At 39.0% G+C, this 18746-nt stretch overlaps 1 protein-coding gene across 2 annotated transcripts in view; it reads right to left on the bottom strand.

The window, feature by feature from the left end:
- Nucleotides 1-18746, bottom strand: part of pdcd6 (programmed cell death 6) — a 31364-nt gene that overhangs the window by 11020 nt on the left and 1598 nt on the right. Inside the window, exons 2-4 of one of the 2 annotated variants that reach the window (XM_023275445.3) lie at nucleotides 16118-16179; nucleotides 4261-4305; nucleotides 1578-1748 (exon numbers count right to left, since the gene is read on the bottom strand). In XM_023275445.3, coding sequence (XP_023131213.1) covers nucleotides 1578-1748; nucleotides 4261-4305; nucleotides 16118-16179 — 278 coding nt within the window. The remainder of the gene's footprint in view (nucleotides 1-1577; nucleotides 1749-4260; nucleotides 4306-16117; nucleotides 16180-18746) is intronic. The other variant, XM_023275446.3, reaches the window with a different exon arrangement.

The raw sequence follows: 18746 nt of genomic DNA, 5'->3' as shown, positions 1-18746 counted from the left end.
GTGCACGTTCTCCCCTAATATAACACTTAAGCCCTTTCCAGACGCAGCATTGCTGCTTCATGAGTCTATTAAACTAACCGCATTTTCTCATTTAGGTCACGTTTCTATTAATGTTTCTTGTGGCTTCATTCAGACCAACCACAGTGATGGAGAGAGCTGCAGCACATGCATCATATTCAACATTCACACAGAATTGGACAGTACATGCATTGTACACTACCAGTCAAAAGTTTGGACACATGTTCTCATTCAGTGGTTTTTATGTAATTATTTTACGCATTGTAGATTAATAAGAAATCAAAACTATTAAAAAAAATACATATGGAATTATCTTGTAAGCAAAAAAGTGTTAATCTTCAGTATGAATCTACAATGTAGAAAATAATACAAATAAATAAATGTAGAATGTAGAAAATGATACAAATAAATAAAAAGCACTGAATGAGAAGGTGTGTCCAAACTTTTGACTGGTAGTGTATAAGACATAATAATGCAATAATAAACACAAGATTAAAATTAACTAATAGTAATAGCTTAGTGTCTGTATGATTTCACTAGTTATTTAAACTTCTGTGTGTGATGATAATCTAACTACAACTTTACCAACTGCAAAATGAAAATATACCAACAGCTGTGATGGAGCTCAAGGACTTAAGCAGAGAACAACTGCTGTGTAACAAATTATTTATCAGAAGCTTATAAACTTTGTGTGACATCTAACATGTAAAATGTGAAGAATTTTGTTTGGATGTCAGAGATAATTTTATGAAGTTATTGATGCTGTTATTTCATGCATGCAACTATCTTATTTTGGAGAAGCTCACATAGATCCTGCTGCTGGTAATTATTTAACTCAGAGGAAAAATCCCTACAAACAGCTGGAAGCAACACACTAAACCTCAGCTCCTCTTGATGTCTTCTGGAAAAAGAGAGATTACATTCATTTTTGGTGAGTATACTTATTTTGAGCTGCTAGAGTCTGTTGTCATGGCAGTAAAGTTTTACTGTTATGGACTTTTCAGTTTGTAGCCCAATAGACATGAAACTGTAGCGCACAGTGTGTGAGAAAGGTGTTCTGTGATTTTGGCACAAACTGTGTCTCTTGTGTTCTCTACTCGATTCAACAAAGTGAGATCACCTCAATTTATGTTAGCAGGGTGTTCATTTAGACATGAAGCCGCATTGTTCAGTTGCCATCAGATTAATGGAAAGTACTGCATGTCTGAAAGGGACTTTACAGAAACTGTTACACTATTTACTGAGACATTTTTCTGTAGAACCATTGGTCTAAAGCACTTTAATCCAATAAAGACTGGTTTTGGATTTGCCCACTGTTAGTTGCACTGCATTGTAAACAGTAAGCTGGAGATAAATTAATGTAAAATTTTACTACATGAGTGGCAAGTAAAAAATGGGGATAAAATTCAGAAGTCTTCTTTTGGCATGCTGCTCTATTCATACACACACAGAATTACCAGAAAAGACAAAAAAAAAACCTGACCTTCTGACCCACAGAAAGCTGAGAGATAGCCCGGAGCCCTCCACCACTGCCATTAAATTTAAATATACAAGCATACTTTGCTGCTCACCGAACCCTGTCAGCGCCTGTTTCAGCTCGTTCTTATCGATGAAGCCGGAGTTGTCCCTGTCGTAGGTCCTGAAGATGTTCTGCCAGTCTGTGATGTATTTCCACACACCGGCGAACTCGTTGAAATTCACTCCGCCTTTATTTTCCCTGTCGAACATGGCTGAAGGAGAGGGTCGAGAGTAAGAAACATCACTCACACTGTCTCACAAAGAAATATATGCACACATCTGTGGAAATGTTGGACTTGGATAACTGCTGACTAACATGAGGGACAGTTTGGTGCCACATACAGTTTTATTGGACTGTGGGAGAACAGTAGAGTTAACAGAGCGGGTCAGAGAGATTCACACTTGACTAACTCCTGCCTCATAAGACTGCATTATAACAGAGAAAGAAAACAGCTTGATCCCCCCCACCAGTACTCCTCTCCTCACCCCCATGCAGTTCAATCCAATTACCTCCCAACAAAGGGAGTGTTATCACAGGATATGCTTCTTGCTGTGGGACTATTAAACAATGGACTTAGTGCGCATGGTGCAGGGGGAAGGAGAGGCAAAGGAATTTTTGGGGATTTATTCTAAAAGTCACACAACAAATGCGAAACAAAGTACATATGAGACTTGGGAAAAGATATTTTTGACATTTTTATTTAAAGAGGAAGCTGGAGCATGCCAGGAAGCTACAGTTCCATTCTGGTCATTGATTTAATCCCCTACAATTCATTTTGATGTATGAAAGTTACATTTTTAAATGGTTTTCAATGAAAATAATCCCTTTCTATCTTAAAATGGCTTAGATGTAACTCGACACACTACGTAGTTCTATTAAATCCCTGCCTCTATCTCTCTTCATCCACCTATCTCAAACACCTTAAATTTACTCTGAGCTTTGCAATGGCTAATTGTAATATTTTAGTATATCAGCCACATATTTGAACAGCAAACTAATTCTGAAAAAGAGTAATGATACTAAAAGTGGCGACAGGCTTTACATTATTTATGTACTAAACCCCGGAAGTCAGAATCTACACTACAACGTAATTTGAGGGTGGAAACACTTCTCCATGGCGTTGATGTCATATTTTAATCATGATATGTCTGCCAACATACAAAAAACACCATACAGACATGTTAACAAAGTAAAAAACTTGATCTTTACACTTTCAGATCCTTGCTATTGCGCATGTAGACTAGGGTCATTCAAGAATTGGAGGACATTTGGGCTTCAAAATATTTGAAAAACAAACCTTCTCTTTTACAGTTTTCTGCTACATACTCATCAATAGTAGGTAATAAACTATCAAAGACTTGATTGGCTCAGCTTACACATCAATGGCACAATTTTTATTCCATGTTTTATTTGTTATTTGCTAACCCTACTCTAATCACAGTAACAGGGTTGCTAATCCATGCTAATGTTAGCTTTTTCTCAGGAGTAGAAGCTAGATATTTAGCTAGCTGTTACTGCTGACCAAGAGGACAAACTGACTGACGGAAAACAGTAAAAACAATTTGTCTTATCCAGATAATATGCATAACAGGTTGCATGAGGTAGAGTGAGACATTCAGTCAACGCTGACAATGTTATGAAAATATGAAAAACAGAAGAGAGGACATAGCTTTGCTCTACCCATTCTTTTGGAGAACTGTTTGATGATGTTAATTCCAGCGTATCAAGTGATTCACTGTTTTCTTCTTTTTTTACCAGCTAAAAAGGTTATTCTAACAGGGTTGTTGCGGGACACACATTCCATGCATAATAATTATCATTTCAAATATGTTGAAAATGTTCCCACAATTACAAGAGACATCAATGAAAATGAAAAATAATACCAAAAAAGGAGGTTTAAATTTCATTTTAACTGTTTTATTTGAGATTCAATTTGGTCATCAGGGAGGTGGGACAGGAGAAAAATGGCATTTTCAGGGGAACTCCAGACATATTTGGTATTTTAAAACTTTCTTTTCTCTTTGTCTTTTTAGATTTGGTCTCAGGACAAGTAAATTTACACAACAAGTGCATGTGTTAGTATTTTGCAAATGGATTATTTGAAATTTGATGGGTGGGACGTAAAATGTCCTCCAATTCTGGAATGACCCACAAACTTATTGACCTGACCTCTTTTATAACAATTAATATAAGAATTTACTTCTGTTCTGTTGCCTCCTCAATATGTCTCACAGCAGACATACCACATGGACATGCTATCAAATCTAGAAGCAAAACATATTCAGACGTCCAAAGGATAGTTTGTTTATATGTGTATAGAAATATAGTCTGACCTACAGCAGATTTATTCAAAAGCTGCCAACTTCTCCTCAGCTATATTGAAGAGTTTAAAGTTATTATCCTCAGCTGCATATTACAACTGTCTTAAAAGTGTAAACAGATCAATATCTGTAGTCTGAGGCAACTGGCAGCTGCCCTTTGGAACCCACTTTCCCCATTTCATTGCAGATGCTCTCTCTTCCTCATTTTATTGATGGCTGCAGGTTTTCATTGGAGCAGCAGTTCCTAAAGCAAAGGTTTGTTTGTCCGTGACCGCAGATTGCACAAACCTTAATGAATTAATCTGGTTGTCATGGTAAGGAAGCAAATAAACAACTTAATAAGCGCAAGTACAAAAGGCGTCTATGTGAAGGTTGGGTATGTCACAGTCAGCAGTTACTTACATATGATGGAGCGGACTGTCACTGGGTTGAAAGGAGTCCATGTGCCTGTTAAACAGGAACATCGGTTAAAAACATACCAATAGCATCACCAATAACTTCTTCTATTTAGCTGCTAAAGAAACAAAGGGAACTGTGATGAAATACCACAATTAGGACAGAATACATGCTTTAAAAAGCACATTTGACAAGATTCTTTTAAGTTTTTTTTTAAAGCAATAATCTGGAGATCACTGCTTAGTTTTTTTTCTGGAAAACAAGCACTTTTATCTTATCACTGTGACTTAATTATCAAGATTAATATTTTTGGTGTGTCCATATTCATTTTCAGCCCAGTACTATATCACCACATAGTAATTAAATGATCTGGTTTTGCAGATTTTTTTTATCACTTCATTATCTTTGGCAAACAAATGATGGCAATGTTAATCTTAATTTTAAGACAAGTAATAATAGCATTAATAACATAAGTGGCCCAGTTTATCTTCTCTCCATTTTTACAATGTCAGCTTGTTTTCTTGCTTAGATAAACATTTCAAAGAGGCGTTTCTCACATTTTCTGACACATCATAGTAGGAAAAGCACACATCGACAATAATTACTGTCTGTTGTTTTATTTCAATCTGCAGATTGTTGTGTAGTGTCCACTGCATGTACATTACTTTCTGCAAAAGAAGCCGCTATGAAATGCTCTACAGAAGAGAAAATTACCACTGCAAAGCTCTGCAGCGGTCTGTGACGATGAAAAATGATGATCATCAGTAAAATCCCAAGTGTATCGTATAGGGAGCAGCAGATGAGTGAATGAGGGAGTAATTCTGGACACTTTTTCACAGCAGATGTTGACTTGTCAGGAAAAGCTCAGGTGTACTGATTACATTAATGATGGGTTCTGCTGCATTTAATTGTTCAAGTAAGCAAAGTCGAGAGCTTGCGGGCCCTGAAACCGAACCCCAAAATAGAATGCAGCAGTCATTAGTGTCATTGCTTACATCATTATCATTACTAATCCACAGTGCTTGTCCTGTAATGACATGTCAAAGTGTCGGACACGAGGAGGATGTATTGTGCTTGCTGGCTCACTGTCGTGATTTACTGGGACACAGAACCATTATTAATGCTATTAATCCTACCTGTACTTCTACCACTATGACAAACCAAAATAGCTGCTGTGAAGAAGGCCTTCCCTAACATAAGAACATATTAAAATGTGATCAGGCAAAATAAATTAAGGTGATAATGTTTTTCGTTTTTGTTAACCCTAATGACAGAGAGCAAAGTCTCATCTGAGGACCTTAAATTACATGTCAGCAACAATGGAAGCCAGTGCAAGATTGACAGAATTAGGAATATCCTGTATATCTTTTGTCTGTAGTCTGCCGTAACATTTTGGTTTCCTCTATCATTTCCTCCTGAAATACTGGATGATATAATGATTCACAAAATGACATAAAAACTAAAACAGATGAGTTCATAGGATTTTTAAACCAAATACATCACAATATTGCATCATAACAGGGAACAAAATAAGTTAAAGTTCTTAAAAAGGCACTTGAAGTGACTTTTGTGGCATTTTATTGCCACTTTTTTCCAAACACACAAAGTTGTTTTTCATCTGGAGGATGAATTTCAATTATATGTGAATATACCTGCCATTTATATGGTCAGAAAAAAAGACTGATGGGCCTTTAGTTCAGATGGGTGTTTATACTTTATAGCCTGCGTCACAGTCTCAACTCTCAAGACGCTGAGATTTATCAGGTCATCGAACTGTTTGCTGACTCACCACCTCACTTTATTACTAGCAGGCTGACACTTCAGAATCAAGAATAAAGAGAAGTGAGTGTAGGAGGATGCAGGAGAAGAGAAACATAAAACCCAAGACAACAGGGGTGATAACCAGCAGAAGAGAAGAGACACGAGGAGATGAGGTGAACAAAACATTTTCAGTTTAGGTTATGTTGCAGTAACTTGAACTCTCTAGAATACTTTTGCTGACCTAAGATTCTTCCCTGCAACTCCATCCGCAAACCTTAAAACAGCATCTGCAGGATTTTAACATCTTGCCGACGTTATGGAGCTTTTTTTTTCCTTCACGCTACTGCTTGTTTTTGATTTCCCTCCACAGTTTAACTCTGCCAGCAGTAAGCAGGTTTGCAGTAAGAGCTTAGACAAGAGCACCTCGTTTAAATAAGAAGGCTTCAAGCCAAACAGGAACTTCCTTTCTTTATTGATTTATTTTCACCTTAATTTTACTTTTGAAAGTCCATTAAAGTGACCAAATAAATAATAAAGCTGCTGAAATAAAATTAGGACTTCATAACTTCAAGGTTTTGGGATGATAAATACTGCATGTGCTCCAGAAGACACTAGTCATTTCCTCCCTCTTCCTTGGTTCGTTTTATTGATGGGTGAGGCTGTCTTGGACTCTGGGTAGAGCTGTTCTGGGACCAGGCCTGAGGCTCTTACTGGAGCTGGGGTTTGGGCCAGAATCTATATTCCTAGTTCATCTGTTAGGAGTGCTGATCTGAAGCAACAAAAATAAAGTATCATAAGCTTACTGATGCGAGGCCAATTTGTAGAGCCAGGTCAGCATTACTACGTGTTTATTTTCTCACACAGACAGCGAATATTCTTTTGTAGCATAAATGTTGCTCCAGCATGAGACCATCAGATAAATGACCAAAGGTAGAGCAAAGAGCAAGCTATGACCTTTCCAGTCACTTGAATTCTTCAACTCGCAAACGTTTCACACCAGTAGCTGGCTGTGAGGTCACCGCTGTATGTGCCAGAGAGACCGCGGCTGCCCAGTGTGAGGCGGCCAGTATGGCTGAGATGTTTGTGTGCGTCTGACGGCAAACTAGGCACAATACGCCCTCTGTCCGGTCTGTACACTGGGCTCTCTCACCGGTGAACGCAACTGCTCACTCAGGTGAGGAGGAGGGGAGAGAGGGAACATAGGAGGTGAGGAGAGAGGCAGGCTGGTGGAAAAAGAGTGCAGTGACCGCAGTGTACACACATGCATATAACGGCCGTGATAGAGCTCAGTGAGATGCTTGTACGTACACACTTGACAGAAGCAAGCACACATGGATATGAACTTTTCCAAACACACGTTAAATACTCAGATATACACCTCACAAAGTAGTTACACAGTCTTGAACCCAAAAACACACATGGACTACATCTTGTCTGAGGTAAACGTTTGACCTTGAGATGAAAAAATACAAGTCATATTTCAAATGAAGGCATCAGTTTCATCTATACTTTATCCAAAAACTACAAAAGATATCAACTATATCAAAAAACACTACCATCATTGTGATTCTTCTTGCAATTAAGTTGCATGTGCAGCATCTAGTATCAGCAGCATTCAGTCAAATTATTACTCCGCCAAGGAACAATGGAGTAATGTGAAGATCAGTGTATGTTTGTCTGTTTATCTGTGTGCAACATTACTAAATTATCAATATTAACACATTTGTCTGTGATTGGACTAGATATCTACTCCGCCAAGGAATGTGGCGGAGTTATGCGACGATCCGCATACATCTGTCTGTCTGTCTGTCTGTGCGCAACATTACTCAAAAATGGACCAACGGATTTGGATGAAATTTTCAGGAAAGGTCAGAAATGACACAAGGACCAAGTGATTAGATTTTGGCAGCGATACGGCTTACAGTCGGAATCCACAGATTTGTTTTAAATTTTCTGTATGATTGTGAGATAGCGGCACGGCATCAATGTAACTATGACAACAAGTGAACACTACGTCAGCTGCCTGCTGACTGTCACATGATTGCGATCCTAGTACAAACCCGTCGGAAATCATACAACGACTGAGCAGTCTTGGTGGAGTACTGCGCTCTGTGAGTGCCTTTCTTGTTGCTCATGTGTCACAAAACAACAAAAGTAGTCATAGGGTGATCAGTCAGTCAGCTCTGTCTATTTTTGTAGTTTACGACAGTCAACAGTCATGATTTGCATTACTCACAATAAGGAGCTCAAGGAATCCAGGAAAAACAGCTCTGGTGCCTCAGACCAAAATGACTAAGTCTAACACAATCAGTGCATGAGCCAGTCACAAATGGCTGACCATGACTAATGATCAACAACTGATGAAAATGTACTGAAAAGCTTAACACTGGCTTTCAAAAATACCTATCCATCTAACTCAACTTCTGCGTATCAGAGTTCAACAGAACACTGCAAGTGTAAAAGATAAAGGTAGCAGAATGTGCTAATGAGTCATCTCTGCATCTCAGCAATTTTACTACGCTACTGCGTCTTCTACACATTTAAATAAATAACTAAAGAGGAGCATAAATCAGCGTGTGCAGGAGAGTGGGGGAGCATGATGGTGAGTTGGTATGATATCTGCTCACTGCTGAGCGAAGGAAGGCCAAAAAAACCATGGCGTAGGCATGCATGCAACACAGCACTGACATGCATCTCAACGGCACGAAACCAATCACAGACTCATCAGGGTTGATGCACCGTCACACCCAGGACTGAGAGAGGGATGAGGAAAAGAGGGAGGACAAACAGAGACTGAGAAGGGAGAGAAAAGTGGGACTAAGTGTGGAGCATGGATGAGCGGCAAAGAGGGAAAGTTAAGAGTAAGAGAAGACAAAAGAGGAGAGAACACAGCAGGCAGATCCTCCTGAGGAAAGTAGGGAGATGAAATAGGAGAGGAGAGGAGAGGAGAGGAGAGGAGAGGAGAGGAGAGGAGAGGAGAGGAGAGGAGAGGAGAAAAATAGATCCATCTTAAAAGTTTATAGAAACAGTTCAACAGTCTTTTATGCAGCGAGTCACATATTTGTTTCTGATGCTTCTTCTACTTCTGTGTCTGTAACTTTAAGACATGCCCAGGTACCTGTGGTGTTGGCATGGTGTTAGGGGAGTGGCACCTGGACACGGACATAGCAACACCCCCCCCTCCCCGGATTTATTGTCCAATAGATTTCACATCCTGTTTAACTAGTTATCCAATGAGAGCTGAACACCTGGTTTGGTTTGAATATATCCGTTTGCCTCATGTGTTTGATCACACTGACTCTGATCAAGACACAGTAGTGTTGAAACGTTAGTGTGTTTGCACAATAAAAGGCTGAGAGTAACGTATTGTGCTTTAGAACCTTTTGGAAATGATCTGCCAAGCTTATAATGTGGTTTGTGACAGCAAAACAAGCAACATCCTGCCACAGTGAGCATCAAAACACTCGGAAAAAACAACTGAAAATATCCTGTAGTGTTGTTTCACATCTAAAACTGAACGTGACTTTAAAGGATGTTGTATAAACATGCAAGTGAAGGCTGGCTGATTTCAGATGTGCATAAAGACAAGCAGACAGACGACTCAAAGGAGAGATAAACAGAAGGATGGAAATTACAAAGAAGACATCAACTACAAATTGTAAATTTGTAAAATTATCTATTTAAAATAATTTCTAGACCATGACAAGTTGTTTTGATCGTAAAGTACTTTTGTCGTACGTCTCATGTTTTTGTCATTTTGTTTCTCGTTTTTCTCATTTTGTGTTTCCTTTTTGTCTCGTTTGTGTTTTGTCTTATTTTTATCATTTTGTGTTTCGCTTCATTTGTTGCTCTGTGCATCGTTTTTGTTGTTTTGTGTTATTTTTGTCTCGCTGTGTTTGTCTATTTTTTTGTCATTCCGTTTCTCACTTTTGTTGTTTTCTGTCTTGTTTGTGTCATTTATGCAATTTTTGTATCGTTTTTGTCATTTGACCATTTTTTGTGGCTTTGTAACTTTGTCTGATTTTTTGTCTCTTTTGTTGTTTTGTGTCGTTTGTCTCATTTTTTATCATTTTGTGTCTAATTTTTGTAATATTTTGTCTTGTTTTTGTGTTTTTTTGTCTTTTTAAAGTAAAATACTATATCATTCAGTTCCAGATACCTGTGACTAAATGTTTTGTGCCTCTGTAAACACACTGTGATCTGTAAGCTGTAATGTGTAAATGATAAAATGAGGCATAATGTTGTCGAAATTGAACTTATTTTTCTTAAGAATTTCCAGTTTGTTCATAATGTTTTGTAAAACGATAATTCTCTGCACTTCTGACACAGGAGGGCTGAAAAAAAGGAGAGGAGTAAAGAATAGGCGGGTGATAAAATAAAAGATTAAGATGGACAACACTGACACGGCAGACAAAGCTCGGTCGAAGCTGATATAAATAAAAGCAGCACTTGCAGGGTCAGCAGAGTCACGACAGACAGTCCAACAGTGACGAGGTTGGTGGCTTTGGCAAGCAAACTGCAGGACAGGATGCAGTGCGGTGTGTGTTCAGCTCCACTGGCTCTGTTTCATATCAGAATGAGCCTAATAAACCGGCGGAGACTGGACTGGGAAACCTGCCGCTCGCTACACGCACACACAGCACGGTGGACAAGCACACAACATGGCAAGAACACACACATACAAGCCAAGTCTAAAAACAAAGAAGGCTACTCACTAGCCCTTGTCTAAAAGGGGAAGAAAAAATCTGATGAAATGCACAACACACATAGTCTTGATAAATACACGTGTCCGTGCATGCATGCTCAAACACACTCGCACACTAATCAGTATGCTGAGCCAGAGCCACTGCGCAGCCTGATAACAGCTTCTTTCACAGCTGCTGCTGGCTTAGACACTTCTTTTTTTTCTCCTTTGAAGTGCCCAGAAAAATGGGTTTCTGGGAAGTGTAATCTGTTCAAAAGTCTTTGAAAAGCTGCTGGTGCAATTCAGGCATAAACTTGATGGGGCACACATTATATTTTAATGAGAAGACAAAACTTCAACCTGAGCTACAGTACGGTACAGAGCGAACTGCATTCCGAAATATACGTCTCATTAATCAGTACCACATTTCAACATCTCGCAAGCAAGGTCAAGAAGCAATTCTGGTGCAGTGTAGTGTGTGTGGATTGAAACAGATATTTCATCAGCCTGCCCCTGCTGTGGCAGCTCTGCTCAGTCAAAATAAGTGTACAACTTGCCAGGATTTGAGCAGAGAAGAGGACCTGTATCATTTATTCAACACTGCTCTCCAAATTGCCTGGCAGAATCACAAGTATACTTCTTTTTTTTTTGTTTAGGAGACCTGACGGGAAATGAACCCTTAATCCTGTCTGAATTCTCCTCCTCCTCCTGAGCTACACATGATCAAGAGTAACTGCACTTCCATCACAACCAGCTGGGTCATTCCATATGAAATCAACAGATTTTAAGAAAATTTCCCACCTGACCCTCTCAGATTTTTCTAAATTTTTACATACTTATAGAACATTATATATGATGGAAAAATCCAAAATTGCAAGGCTTAATTGTAAAGAGTTCCAAAGTTATGACCATTTGAAGTAGGTAGGGGGTACCCTAAAATAGCGACCAAAATTAAGACTTGAAATTTTTGGCTATTTTCAGGCTTCTATAACTTCTGAACAAAAAGAGCTAGAGGTCTGAAATTTTCAGGATCATTTCATAGGAATCCATAGTCCTAAGAAATGTGAAAATATTTACTTAAAATTTCTAATTCCATGTTACAGAGAATGACAAAATTGAGATTTTATCCATCGCGAACTTCTAAAATGCTACTTTTGGCCACCTGTTACACAAAAACTAATCATCCTATTCATTAGAAATTTTATGTGCTGTATCTTGGCTAACTAGGGAAAGGATCTGTGTAAAATAAAGGTCCTATGTTAAGTTATGTATGATATATGAACAGCTAAAAATCAAAAATATCTGTCCGACCTTCGGATTCAAAGGTCAATATCAGCATGTGGGATAGGTAGTATCACAAAATAAAAGACACCATGTGAAAGTACAGGAATTGCCCTAAATTTTGACACCAAGCACAACTTGCTTCTATAAATCCTTCTTTGTTAAATGTTCAAATTAAATATTTATATTTATAATTAAATGTTAGAGTGAATGACCTTGTGTCTGAAGAAACTGTGGCAGATTTCTTGCAGCATGATCTGCATCCTGGCCAGTATGTTGCAGCTGTTTATGATAATTACTGGTACTTGGGAAATGTTGTGGAAGTATCAACTGAGCAGGCAGATGTGTTCCTAGACTTCATGAAACCAAAAGGCCCTGCCAGATCATTTTCTTGACCCAAAAGGAAGGACCAGTGTTGGGTGCCAACAGACCATATCCTTACTCAAATTGCGGATTTGACGACAGCAACGGGTCGTCAGTATAATCTTAGCCAGGATGCAGAAAAGAAGGTTTCTGAACTGTTTAAAAAAAATTTCTGAAAGACATAAATGAACCAACTTTGCAAACTAATTCTTGAAAATGTGTAAGTACTTAACATCTTCTTTACTCTGCAATACATACATTTGAACACTTGAAAATCACTAAATTTTCTGTTATATATGGCTAAAATATGGGGTGAAAACGTGCATATTTAATTTGAACATTTAACATAGAAGGATTTATAGAAGCAAGTTGTGCTTGGTGTCAAAATTTAGGGCAATTCCTGTACTTTCACATGGTGTCTTTTATTTTGTGATACTACCTATCCCACATGCTGATATTGACCTTTGAATCCGAAGGTCGGACAGATATTTTTGATTTTTAGCTGTTCATATATCATACATAACATAACATAGGACCTTTATTTTACAGAGATCCATTCCCTAGATAGCCAAGATACAGCACATTAAATTTCTAATGAATAGGATGATTAGTTTTTGTTTAACAGGTGGCCAAAAGTAGCATTTTAGAAGTTCGTGATGGATAAAATCTCAAATTTGTCATTGTCTGTAACATGCAATTAGAAATTTTAAGTAAATATTTTCACATTTCTTAGGACTATGGATGATCCTGAAAATTTCAGACCTCTAGCTCTTTTTGTTCAGAAGTTATAGAAGCCTGAAAATAGCCGAAAATTTCAAGTCTTAATTTTGGTCGCTATTTTAGGGTACCCCCTACCTACTTCAAATGGTCATAACTTTGGAACTCTTCACAATTAAACCTTGAAATTTTGGATTTTTCCATCATATATAATGTTCTATAAGTATGTAAAAATTTAGAAAAATCTGAGGGGGTCAGGTGGGACTACTTGATGAAATGATATGTAATGTAATCCTCGTGTTGTATCCTCGAGTTCTTTTAACGCTGATTTTGGAAATATTTCTTCGCCGTCTTCAATCAGTTTAACTATCATTCTGCATTATAAATGGCTTACTGCTTGGATTAAATGTTTTTAATTGACTGTTCACTAAGAACCTGTTAAAGGGTTTAAATAAACATGCACCTGATGGTCCTGTACATGATATTGTGCTTGAAAACTGAGGCTAATTCTGTGTGCTTCTGGCCAAATGTCATCATCATCACCCACAGATGAACCACACAGAAGTCATAAAAGTGCAGCACTAGTTAATCCTAGTATTAAAAGTACGATAAATTAAGATCAGACTCATATGACAGTCATCTATAAACCTGTTGAGCCATTTAGAAAACATTATTTTATTTTATTTTTCGAGCGAGAGTGGTACAGACTTTGGGAATGTGGAACTTAATGAAACTGTTATGAAGGGTAAGTAATGAACGCAGATAAGGTGATGTTTAACCAATGAGGGTCTTGTAGATGTACAGAAACCAGTGTAAAGAGAGGGCCAGTTCACCAGCGAGTACAAACTGCAGCAGTGGGTGTTGCAAGGAGCTTCGGTAGCAAAGCGGATGGCAGAGTGGTAGATAGTGTCTAATTTATGAAGGAGGCTTTTTGAAGCGGATCTGTATAACACATCACCATAATCAAATAATAGAAGGACTGTCATTTTAACAAGAGGGTATTTAGAGGAGTGCGTGAATGAAGATTTGTTACAGTAGAGAAAGCTGATTCTGGATTTAAATTTGGAGAGGAGCGTACTGATATGTGTTTCAATCAAGCCAAATGTCCAGATACTTATAGCAGGACACAAATTGAATCTCAGTGGTGTTCAGTCAGAGGAGTTTCATCGGGTTTTCGATTTGTGGGAGGTTTCTGTTGAAGCCCATACTTTTGGTTTTGCTTATGTTTAGTGTCAGAAGGAGATCGGAAAAAGCATGTTTAATGTTACTGAAGCTAATCTGTAGTGCAGACAGGGAAGTGTGGAGGGAGGAACTGGATGCATAGACAATGGTGTCATTTGCGTACAGGTGGATGTGCGAATTGGTTATGGCATGGGTCATATTGTTGATGTAAATGTTAAAGAGTGTTGGACCAAGTATTGAACCCTGCGGAACACCTTCGTGAATTGGTAAGGATTTGAGAGAAGACCATCCACCCTCACTGACTCCATGCACCCAGAACAATAGCTTCTGGATCAACTTAGACAATTCTTGGAAAGACTGATATTTCGTAATCTTTCCAACAGAATGAAGTAGTCGACAGAGTCAAATGCCTTAGCCAAGTCTACAAAAACAGCTGCACGGTATTCTCTGTTGACAATAGCACACAGAATATCGTTTACGAGTTTAAGTGAGGCAAAAATGCAGCTGTCCCCTGATCTAAAACCAAATTGCAAGGGGTTAAAGACATTTTAGGTCTCTAGATGGGTAAAATAAGGCTGATTTATGCTGTGTGTTTCACCTTCAATGCTGCAAGAGGAGAGGTGAGGGAAACTTGACAAACTGCCGTGCCAACTTCTCATTAACTTTTACAGAGGAGCAGTAGAGAGCATCTTAATTGGAAAGATCACAAACTGAGATGTGCACGGTCCAAGACGGGAAGACTCTGCAGCAGATGATTAAAGAACACCAGAATCATCTACTGAACATCAGTGATGTCAGTGAGACAATGTGTCTGCACCCCAGCAACAGCGTGTTTGCCCTGCTGCTGTCTGGGGAAGCTACACAGAAGTATCTGCTGCTGTATCACCATGCTTCCAAGCGGTTTCTTTCTTCAGGCTGTGAGATTACTGAATTCACCCTCCACCCTTCACCACATGAAAACAGTCTTATTGTTATGACTTGATTATAAATTTTTTATATAAATTTGCAAGTAACGTGTAATTTCATTATACAGTCTTACGCTAATTCTGTTTTTTCAAATCTTGAAAAGAGACTCATTCTGCCATAAGAGCATCCAGACTAGCTTTCATACTAAGGAGAAGTTAGTCGTGAACAGGGATTTTTTTTTGTTAATCCCCACAAAACAATGTAGCATGAAATGCCTGGGCCTTGAAGGTAACACTGGATTACTATACTAGGCAGTAAGCTAGTTTGTTTGGAGCCCAGACAATATTCTGTTAGCAGTTCCTTGCGCTTTTGTGGTTGTATTTTAGTCACAGAAAACATTAAACAATAAAAAAGCCCCTATTCAAGCTTGTCAAAATGCAGACTGTGGTTCTTACTACAGCCTCCAGAAGCAGGTCTGTGTGACACTGTTTGGACCACTGTGGACTATAACTCAGTAAACCATCCACACCCACAATTTCAACCATTAACCAGTCCTTGCAGTGAGTTGGTTGTCATTGCAGAGACACTGAAGTATATCAAAGTGGGCTCTTTGAAGCTACACTGATAAACTTTTCACCTGCTTCTCTGTTGTCCTGGGACAAAAATAAAACTGCATTCACTTTTATTCGATCCACCTGTCACCCGCGGATAAAAATAAATTCCCAATCCACTTTGTGCTTAGACTCGGCAGTTTCTTAAATCAGAGAGACCAGTGGTGTGTGAAAAAGGAGATGGGAGAGGATCAAAAAAGAAGCAGAGAAAAAAATACGAAAAGGGTGTGGAACAAAGAAGAGATGGAGACTGAAGGAGGGGAGAAGGGAAGGGAACGAAGCATAAATGCTCAGAAAAAGAAGGAGAAAGTTACAAAAATGGGAGTGGCACAATCCTCAGAGAAACACTGACACGCACCGTTTGATAAGGCCTGCTGAAGCTCTGAGTCTGATATCACTCCACTCCGGTCTTTGTCAACCCTGGGAACGAAAACACAGATTAGATACTGCCGGCTTTAACCACTTCACACCCACAGACACTCCAGCATACAATAGCCGCCGACAACAGCAGTCGCCAGCTGAAACTTTATCCCCAAGCGTGTGTTAGTATTTCAACACTCCACAGGGAATGAATGGAGCTGTATGACTGAGGCACACAAGACAGTTTGTAGCTCTGAGAGTGCAGCCACACAAGCTCAGAGTGTGTGTGAATGTGTGTGTGCTCCTGAGACTGCAAAGTGACACTGAATGTTACAAACAGCTCTTAGTCGTACCCGCACAGTGTCAGCTTGGAAGAATCTCAGACAGATTTTCCAAGTGATGAGTGAGACGAAAACTAAAAACAGTCCAATTCTTCAGATAAGAGGAAGCATTGTGAGCCATTAACCAACTTCTGACTGCTTTTTGATAAGATCCTATGAGGATAATGTAACCAGTTTGATTTAATTAAATATCAAAGACAAAATTGTCCAAAAAAAAGTATAAAATAGCTTTCAATCTGTCAAAATAAGACGGAATTCACTAGAAGTATGCATGATGATACAATAAACTGGACTGTCTCTTAGTTTGAGACCAGGGTTGAAACAAACAAGTGACAGAAAACTAATCAGTAACAAATCAGATCTTTGTTTAAGTAAAAAACATCAAACATTCTCAGGTATGACCTTTTCACATGGCAATCTGAACATTGAGCAATGTGATTTTCCATTATTTTCTGACATTCTAAAGGATAAATGACTAACGAAACAAGTATTTAATCAATAAAAGAGTTGCAATTCTGGATTCTTTTCATTAATATGAATCTAATATACTACAAAATGTCATAAAATGGTCAAAACCTTTGAGAGTTGTCACAGAAACTTTTTTTTTTTTTTTTAACACAATGGTGAGGCCACAAACAGAGAATCTTTGACATAAATAATAAATCACTAGACTCAACTATTCAACTGTTTCAGCCCTAAACAAGCCTTTCGGGCGTCCCATCTCTAAGTGAATGGTTAATTTTTAAATCTCTGTAAGGGAGGAAGAAGTGGAGGAAAGTGCACAGCTATTCTACAGAGGAGCTGGCTTGCTGGTAGATATCAAACAGTAGAAGGGAAAGCCGGGCTTGTATCTATTAAGATTTACTAAAGCTCCATTCAGCCGTGATTTTTGTCTGGGATGCAGAGACGTGAAAACATTAACTGTGACACAAATAACGGGTTTTGAAATGCAGCTTACTCAAACATCCAGTGACTCAGTTGTTCCTCAGCAACCTGCCTGACCCAACCTGTTGATGCAGAGCTTGCTCAATAAACACTCTGAATATCAGCAGAGCAGAAGAGGGAGGAGATGAGACGGGGAACCCCTCCACAGGTCCAGCCCAGTGCTGACTCTGTGGGCTGGGCTTCTGCTCCCAGCTGTGATGCATTACCGTGTGGTCATATCTCCATGTTTGCAGCCTTCGCGGCTTTCTTTACGCCGATCAGCTATATGTCCGTGTGTGCTCCTCTACTTTACCTTCCCCCACTTAACTAAAGAAAAACAAACAAGGAGACCAACGTGGTTTCCTTGGTGGAGGAAAAACAGCTCCCAGTGTGTCCATAAAAGCCCGCTTTGTCCCAGTGAAGGTGAGGAGTGGTTGGGTTGGGGCAGGCAATGGGGGTACCCAACCTTCACTAAACACCGATAGATTAACTCAAAGAAGTGTGTGTGTGTGTGTGTGTGTGTGTGTGTGTGTGTGTGTGTGTGTGTGTGTGTGTGTGTGTGTGTGTGTGTGTGTGTGTGTGTGTGTGTGTGTGTACAGGCCTCCTCCCTCCTCCTGTCCTCACCTTACTAACACTTCAGGTAAAGCTACCTCGCCACTGAGAAAGAAGTGAAAGCATTATTAAAACTCCCCTCTCGCCTGCAGAACTGACAGTTAACCATCTGGTGTTTCCATCTTTTCAAATACAGAACTTAAAAACAGAACTTGTAAAGCAGCAGGACGACATAAAACACCACAACTGAGTCAGTTATTCTGCTCACATTGCCCCATGTTTCACTGTTTCCTATTAAGTAGTCAGGTTGGAATATGGCTTGCGGAACAACGCCCGCCCTACTTTCCACACAACTGGTCCAAATGTAAGGCGATGTCATTGTGGCTCCCATGGTGGAAAAAGGGAAAAAAACATTTTTCCTTGCCACTTTTTCTATTTTTACATTTTTGTATTCTAAGGTTCAATTTGTGGAATGAATCCTGAGACATTTAGATCTAATCATGCTGCGTCTGAAACGAATTGCCAGCAAAATCTCTACAACTCTGAAAATTTTCAGTATTCAGGAGTCACAGACTGCAAACATGTGGTTGTCATTCTTCCATAGCAATCAATCTGCATTGCTGATCTATAAAGAAGAGCATTGTTGTTCTTGACTCTTGAAGGGCTGGGTGCAAACATTTTTGTCATGCCAACGTCATCCATAAGAAAGGAGGCTAATTGGAAAGAATTCTTCATGAGTCATTCAGTCTCTAGTCATGGAAACAGTTTGGAGATTCTCCACCTTCACCATGTGGAAAACACCTTCAAAAC

The sequence above is a fragment of the Amphiprion ocellaris genome, chromosome 22 (assembly GCF_022539595.1).
Source record: "Amphiprion ocellaris isolate individual 3 ecotype Okinawa chromosome 22, ASM2253959v1, whole genome shotgun sequence".
In the NCBI taxonomy this organism is placed as follows: Eukaryota; Metazoa; Chordata; class Actinopteri; family Pomacentridae; genus Amphiprion; species Amphiprion ocellaris.
This window is presented reverse-complemented; position numbering and strand designations above follow the sequence as displayed.